At 35.6% G+C, this 9008-nt stretch overlaps 1 protein-coding gene across 1 annotated transcript; it reads right to left on the reverse strand.

The window, feature by feature from the left end:
- Positions 1–4297: 4297 nt before the first annotated feature.
- LOC117916843 (glycosyltransferase BC10) lies at positions 4298–7229 on the reverse strand. Its single transcript, XM_034833034.1, has 2 exons — positions 5755–7229; positions 4298–4897 (listed from the first exon to the last, which is right to left on the reverse strand). Exon 1 carries the CDS (start codon positions 6856–6858, stop codon positions 5770–5772), a length of 1089 nt encoding a protein of 362 aa, XP_034688925.1. The 5' UTR covers positions 6859–7229; the 3' UTR covers positions 4298–4897; positions 5755–5769.
- Between the last annotated feature and the right edge of the window lie 1779 nt (positions 7230–9008).

Below are 9008 nucleotides of genomic sequence, written 5' to 3' on the forward strand. Positions count from 1 at the left end.
TCCAATCCATGAGTTACATATTCCACTTATCATGTGATCAATTAATATACTTTAGCTCTAAGAAGCATATGACAAATTTCACTAAAGAAATTACTAAGACTAAAGATTTCATGATCACACATCCTTTGGATCACCCAAGGGGACTTACTGTTTCAATCCCATTAGATATCATGGTGCCTCTATTGAGAATACCCATTGCCACAAACCTTCATCAACAATTACCCAATCCATAGGGATATATAACCACTTTAGGGTCTCACTCACAGGTCAAAACCTTCTATTGATTTCAACACAAACTTAGTATATTCCAAAGGTTGAGATTCCATGTAGTATAGTAGATTGGTGAATCATGAAAATCAATATCCTTACATCATGATTCACTATAGGTCTTGTATAGTGTGCATCACATACACTAGTGCATTCATCATAGGAAACCTATCCCAATGACCAAGACAAGTCATCCCTCTAATTAGGAGGTAGTGTACTATAGTCTCTAGTAGATTACCTAAATCCTTGAACTGACTGTTGATAACTTATCTATTTATAAGAAACTCATGACTTGTATCCTCTATGCAACTTATAATGCACCTAAGTCATGTATAAGGTAAAAGATATGAGTTGAATGTTCAAATCAATGTTAATGCATAAAAAGGATAATAAGGGGACAACCAAGTCTATTTTTGTTACATTATGCCTTGCTTTTAGGGGCTCAATCCCAACAATTGTGACCTAATTTGTAAGAAATATATGCCCACTTTAGAGTCTCACCCATAAGTTAAAGCCGCTAAATACCTCAATACTAGCTTACTATTCTCTCAAGATTGAGCATGTAGTATGGTAGCTTGGTGAATTATGACTACCCAATAGTTAATATCATGATTCATTATAGATTTTGTCCAATTTTTAATTATACATACTAATGCACTTACTATGAGAAAACCATTTCAATGACAAAAATAAGTCATCTATCCAATTAGGAGGTTGCTCACTACAATCTCTTATGAATTGCTTAAATCCATGAACTGATTGTGAACTACTTAGCATCATTTAAGGAACCCATAACTTGGATCTTTTATACAACTCTTGCACTACTGTATAATGCAAGTGATATGAGTATGAACAAGGATGAAAATATCGGTAATCACGGATATATCGGTACTTCGATTTTACGGATATATCGGATATATCGGAGATATATCGGCAGATATTCTGGAAAAAAATATCGGTAGGCTTAAAATTATTAAAAACTCATAGAAATGCAAGGAAAACCTCATAATAATATAATTAGAAGTATAATGGACATTTTAAAGTTGTTTTATTGAAAAATTTGATATATATATATATAATATAATTTGCGATATTAGATGTAATTATATCATATCGATCTATAAGAAATGTTAATTTTGTAATTGTTCTCATTATAAAGTCACATAAAATATTTCATTTCATTAAATATCAATAATTTGTACACATTAAATTCATTAAATAAACATATTTCATATTCAAAATATACTAGTTCATGTTAATTAAATTAATTAAATAATTTAGCATGTTAATTAAATTAATTAAATAATTTAGCTAAGTTAACTAGTTTAATTTAATTCTAGATGTGAAAATAAATCACAATTAATTTAATTCTAGATGTGAAAATAAATCACAAATAATCATCTAAAATAAACATATCAATTTATAATTAAATAATCAAATTAACCTAAGTTAATTCAATAAAAATATAAAAATTAATTACAATTGAATGTAAAAATAGCATTAAATCATCCATATTGCAAACATACTAATTAATTGAAAATACATGAATTAATTACAATTGCAAACAAAATTAATTACAATTTAAAACAAATATACCTTAAAATGATTAAATAATTGAGCAACCTTAATAAAAATTGGAGTAATGAGAGAGCAAATGAAGAATGAAAGCAAAAATGGATGAAATAGATGAAATTTGGGCTATTTATAGAATAAATTTGGGCCAAAATAGCCGTTGGAACATTAATTTACCGTTGAAAATCAATTTTGGCCGTTGGATAAAAAATTGGGAGCAATCTGGCCGTTGGATCTCCATATTACCATTGGAATCACATCTAGGCCATCGGATCAACACGGGCGTGATCTGGGCCGTCAGATCAAGTTGCATGAAGGAGGGGAAATATCACAAAAAAATCAGCGATCGGTGATATATCACCGATATTTTGCCACCAGAAGCGATTTTTTCAAAAAATCTCCGATATATCTCCCTGAACCGATATATCGCCAATATTTTGGCGATATTTACGGAAATATCTCTCCTCGATTTTCTCCTCAAAATGTCGTGTCGCCGCCTCCCGATACAAGATATATCGGCGATATATCGCCGATATATCCCGATATTTTCCTCCATGAGTATGAATGCTCATATAATAATTAATGCAAATAAGGATAAGAAAAGGAAACTAGAATCATAATAAATAAATTTATTAATGAAATTATATTTTATTACATTAAGTTATGCTTTTGAGGGCTTTATCCTAACCATGTAACTATATATATTTTTTTCTTAGTTGGAGTTGCTACATAAAAAGGCATAGCATTTTGAACAAAAGAGAATCATGGTCAAGGGCTTTGGCATTCACTTCACTACCTTCGTTATCAAGTTTGTCCCACTCATGTTTAGGCTTAAAATTCACTTGTTGATCTTCTAGTCCTATCTATCTTTAATGGAGGTCCCCATCCAAATTCAACATAATTCCAAGCCCTTTCAGCTCATATTTTTAAGAAAAAATTCATATAGGGTTTCCAATGGGAATAATTGTTTTCATCATCATAGGAAGAATTATTAATTGATGATTGTACTTAATACAATTCCATGAAAAGAACAAGTAGGAATTGAAATTTTTTACTTTTTCTAAATTGAACCTACTCTTCTATCAATTGAAAACATGTTTATCTTAATTTTTGGAACAACTATGAGGTGAATAGGTAGGATCATTATTAAGCTCAAAATTTTATTTTAATATAATCGTGATTTTTTAATCAATTAAAAAATTCCAAGAATATGAATAAAATTTCAATTACATCATAAGAAGCATAATATGCATGGAAACCACCTACAAGAATATGGTTTTTCTTTTATCTTAATCCATATGCATCCTTCTCCCATAGGACTTACATTGATCAAGACCTACATTTTATCTTCACATCCACAATGCATACCTCGTGCTTCTTAATATACACTTTAATTGCTTGTGGTGATGCAATTAACATCACAAAACTCTACTTCGAATACGAATTTAATTATTTAAGAATTTTGAAAAAACTTGTTAGGATAATGACAATCTCATATTTGGGCATGTAAAGAATTTTCAACACATGCAGAAATATTTGTAGGATTTGATGTAACTCATTATAATTTTAAATGGATGGTGTTTGGGGTCTTCAGCCCTGCATTCAACCTTCCCATATTTTAAATGGATGGTATTTGGGGTCTTCAGCCCCTCCCATCCAATATGTAAAAGGAGAGATTTAACAAGGGCAGCAATAAACCTTAAAATCTTGATCCCATGTTGACAAAAATTTTCCATCCACTCCTACTCCAGTTTTCTCACCCATATTTGATATGATGTTGGCCATATGTGAGAAGTAATTAATTATGGTGAAACCCACCAACTAGAGGTATGCAATTGGAGCAATCAAAATGGTTTCATCATGTGACACATACCCTATCTACCCTCTTTTTACCAATTCAAAACTAGGAAAACAGGCCACCAAATCCTCATCATCAAAGCCTTGGTTGGTCCACATTTGAATTAAGAAGAGGGAAAATGTCCACGTCCATACAATAATGATGGGTCCATCCTACCATATGATATAGACCGTTGAGCTACAGTGGGCAAGGTGCTTCTAGATTAAAATATATGTTTCCAAGTGTAGTGTGCTTTTGGTGTGTGACTTTCTTCTGCCTAACGACTTGAAATGAAGAGGGTAGAAGCGTAGAAGGAAGAGTAAAGAGGGATAAGGGTGACAACGGGGAGAGAATACGATTAGGAAATTTGTAGTGGGCGTTGGAGTCATGCCAATGGTACGGATGGAGTGGTGGTTGGTACCCTCTACCCTCCCCCGAAAGCTTTTAGAATATTGATTTCATCTGGTGGGAGGGTAAAGGGTGAAAATAATAATATGGAAGTTACAGCATATTTCCCCTTGTACGCGCCTGATAACATAATACCCATCTATGCAAGCAGTTTAATTTTCATTTAGACCAAAATTGTACTTGTATATTTTATTTTCTGTATAACATATGATATAATAATCAATACAGACGTATATGGGATATTTGAATTGCTAAATCCCATGGACAACTTTGGTTGGATACATCACAAAAGCATGAAACCCAACATCGGGACTTCTCCTTTCCAAGGATGGAGCAAAGGAAAATATAAACAAATGATTAAAAATATAAAGGTAGGCTCGGGAGAGAAGCAAAGTGGGAGATGCCATATCCACGTTCCAAGCAATGGGGGCCTTTCAGAATCTCAACCCAATCCCCCACCTTCAATCGTTTTTCCTTCCTTCTAAAAAGTGTAAAAAAGAAAAAGAAAAACCTATCCATCCATCCATCCTTCCATCATATATATAAATCTAATTATGTACAATATCCCCCAAAAATATTACAAAGAAAAAAAGGACTAATTCCACCTCTACTGCTGCAATGGTTACAATTCAGCAAAAAATGTACCACCCTTAGAGCCTTGTTGGTTTCTCTCTCTTCAACTTTCACCAATTGTTGTTGGTTTTTATTTATTATTGGCGGTGGCGGGTTACATCAGGTTGTGGGCATTTCCATTTTGACGCCTCTTCAAACCCTTATTCCCGCTCCTTCTCACCGTATGCCTCAAAAGTTCACCTGTCAAATTGATTCAATTCCCACCATCAGACCACAAATCTTTCTAACAAGAAAAAGAAATAAAAAATAAGAAAAGACTACTGGTATTCAAAAGGACTCACACCACTGACCAAGTGACCATTACAGCCAAAATTTGTTATCCCCCTCCCTTAATATTGAGTCACCAGTCGACCACCACATACCACCCGCATGATGTTAATCCACCGACAAGTTCAAAGGATATAACTTGCAAGGTGGGTCCACTATGACAACTTCCACGCCCCCAAAATGTTCAACCATTTCCCTCATTTTCACAGTAATTCTTGTACACGTTTTATGTGGATAGAAGTTAAAAATCAACGGACGAGAGAGGTGGAAGAAATGTGCAACCAAGTCTCCCAACATTCCTATCACAAAATTTTTCTTCACGTTATCCGTTAAAAGCCAAAAGAAGAAAAGAAAAATTGTAGGATGCCCCAGTACTCCAATGAATTCCCCCACAAGAGAAATAATGAAAATAACTCTTGGGTCCGCATCCCCTCCTTTTCCAGTCCATTTCAGATGGCCTGATTTTCATCCCAAAATGTGGGATTTCGGCATCCTACGAAAAGAGTGGCATTCTGTTGCTTTAAGGCTATAGAGATGAAGATGAGGATTTTAAACAATTGAAGTTGCAAAATAATTCATCCATGAAAACTAGTGTTTGACTCCAGCTACTCTAAAACTAAATACCCCAACTTTCCAGGGTTTGCAAAAAGCCTAAAACTACTACTACCACCACCACCACCACTGATTCCACTCACTCCACCACTAGTCGACTCAACTCAGCTCAACTCACTATGCATACCCAAATCACAACATTTGTATTTTGTACATACCGGCATCAATCCTCTTTAGTCCCGGAAAATGACGGTGCCGGCGATATTCATCAACGGTTGCAAACAATCCGGTGTGAACTTCCTTGCAAACAAATACGAGTAATTGGAATTCGATTGCCTGAGCCTGTAAATGAGTTCCGCCGAAATCTCCGCCGACCGGTACGTGTGGGGATGACCGTGTGTGCTTCCAGTCCAATTGACTCGAGTCAGTGTGTAGTGAGTGCAACCATTGGGATCCGTCATTGACAACAGCGTCGGGAAGTAGTGTTCCTCTGGATAACACGAGTCGCTTCTCAAACACGGCAGCTTGAACTTCTTCCACAGCTGCCGATCCTTGACGACGACGAGCGCGTGCCGCCGCGTCAGGACGAAGAACTGAGATCCGACTCGAAATTTGCTGAACGGCACCTCCGGCAGCATCGCGTAACGGCCTCTCGCCGTGTAACGTTTCCAGAGAGAGGATGAGTTCGAGAGTATCTCGATGAAGCTCGAGTACCTCAGCCGGACCGGCAGCCGAGTCGACCCAACCGACAACGCAGATTTGACCCGGGGAGGCGCGAAGAGGGCGTGGTGGACAAATCTGAAGGAATGGAGGGGGACACAGTGCTGGGAGAGGATCGCGAAGAAGGCGTTGTAGGGGTCGTCAAGGAGGGCGGTGGCGAGGAGGCGGCGTGCGGCGGAGATGAGCGTCGGCGAGGCCCGCTGCGTCGTCTTCGCCGCGATGAAGCGGTCCTCAAAAACTCCGGCTGGATGAGCCACCTGAACGGTTGGATCGGCGTGGACGTAGATGTTGTAGAGATCTTCATTACCTCTGAAGAATTGTTCCCACAGCGGGGCGAAGTGGAGGTCGGAGTTGGTGAGGAAGAGGAATGCGATCTTGAGCTTAGGGTTGGTGGCGCCGAGATGCGTAAAGGAGGAGGGCAGATTGGAGGCTGAGTGGGCGGAGTCGAGGGCAGCGGCGCGGCGGAAGAGCGCCAGATCATCGACCTCGTCGGAAAGGGGAATGGGGATTTGGCGCGGAGGGAGGATGCGGGGCGCCAGAAGAAAAAGCAGAGGAATTGAGAGGAGTAGCACAGCAGATATTGCAAATGGTGATGATACCATTGAGAAAAAAATTGAGATATTTGATAGAGACTGATAAATAAAGTAATTTTAACAGAAATTGAGAAAGACCGAAGTGGGAAATGATGATATTTTTGGGGTTAGGGCGGGTTTTAGCGGTAGGGCGTTGGAGATTGGGAGGGAGGGAAGGCGAGCGGAGGGGGCGAGGGAGAGGGGAGAGATGTGGGGAGAGGGGGGTGAGGGCTGATTGTGACAAATTGAATTGGCGACGTTGGGTCCGTCATCTTTTAACGGCGTTGGGGTTTTGGTTATCTAGTTTTTGGCCTTTTTGGTGAATGAAGTTAACGGCGTGGCTGGAGGTGGAGGAGGAGGAGAAGGAGCTAGGAAGAAGTGAGTATTGTGGGGTGAAGTGACCCTGACCTTTTCCATTAATGGAGTGGGTATGTTACTTCCATTGTCAATTGCATATCATATTTATTGGATTTTCCACCTCTTCAACCTCCTTGATCCAGTCGTGCAGTTACATTACATTATTTACAAATGGCCCTTTTTCTTTTCTCTTCTTCAATTTCTTCCACTCTAAAATAAGTTTGCCTCAATAAAAACTATTTATTTTTAAAATCTAATTCATTAAAATTAAAATTATCATGAAATAAGCCCTACTAAGTCATCGAATTATCAAATTCTCCGTCTTAATAATTGAATGTATGATAAAATTTAAATCATTGAATGAAAGTACCAATAAATGAGATTAATGTATAAAATAAAAGCGACTGATATTTGAAAATATATACGTAATATCATTTGATCGATGATGTTGCACACATTGATACTGTAACAAGACCTATAAAGTTGGTTGTATCCTTTATGAGTTCATCCTCAACTTCTACATTAGGGCAAAATTTAATTTTGAATATGAGGCATCCGATTGAATTTCAAATTAACAATACAAATTTTGAAAGTAATTTAGAGGTACTAAAAGTCTTAACACACTACCATTTTTATCCTCTAAGTATATGACCCCATTGGATATAATAAAAGTGATCGTCATGTTTTTTTTTTTTTTTAAATCTAAAAATATTTAGAGGAGTGGGTTGGGCTTGGGCTTGGGCTTGGATGGACTGCGCCCATGTGCACAGTGGGTCCCTCTTTTATCCTTTCAAAATTGATAATAAAATAATTGAGAGTTAGCCAAAATTTTAGATTTCATCTTTATCATATGATATATGAATTCTCTAATGCTGCCCATAAAATGGTATTTCATAAATAAATTTACATACCAGTACTTGCATTTAAAGACTTATCCTCCAATTTTCTTTCTTTTTTCGTTAAAAAGTAGACAAATAAATCATTTTCCCTAGTATAAAATATTCTAAGCTACCATATAATTCCAGACAAGGTGTTAAATACACCTGTATATTGTAAATGGTGTAATTTACATTAAATATGCTTTTTAAAAAATAAAAAATAAAATTAAAGACTTCATTTATTTATCTTAAATATATAGTTAACTCTTGATAAATAAATAGCCTTGAGACCAAAGAAAATTCATTAATTAAGTGAATAACAAATAATTGATAAATTAATAATCTATTAATTTATCCTTTAATTAATAAATAATTTATTTATCAAATTATTTTTTTTTTCAAAATATTATATCTAATATTATTTTATTATAATCAAACATGGACTATTTTTTTTTTTGTGTATTTTGTTTGAATAAGTAAAATTCATGAATCCACTTATTTTTCCAACGAAGTATTTATATATTGTTTAAATAAGTAGAATTGGACACATATTTTACAAAAGGCCTCCTAGATGGACCATATAGATTTAGTAACATATTAGGAAATTACTAATTTATACCGTGAGTCCTATATGAAACTATACAGATTTTTCTATAATTTATTATCTTATAAATTTATCAAATATATTAATTTAATATGCTAACCCTAAGTTGGGATTGGGAAAAAAATATTATTTGATCATGTTATCAATTTATTGAGATTCTACTATAGTACTAAATGAAGCCATGTTGTAAGCTTATAAAAAGGAAAAGCCTTTTGTATATGACATGCCCATTGAGAGTAATCTTCTACATTTCTCTTTATTTCTGTCTTTTTTTTTTTTGTTTCTTTCACTTCGTGTTTTATTTATTTATTTATTTATTCACAGCAAGTTATCAACATGAT

This window comes from Vitis riparia, chromosome 6, assembly GCF_004353265.1.
Source record: "Vitis riparia cultivar Riparia Gloire de Montpellier isolate 1030 chromosome 6, EGFV_Vit.rip_1.0, whole genome shotgun sequence".
NCBI classification, from domain to species: domain Eukaryota; kingdom Viridiplantae; phylum Streptophyta; class Magnoliopsida; order Vitales; family Vitaceae; genus Vitis; species Vitis riparia.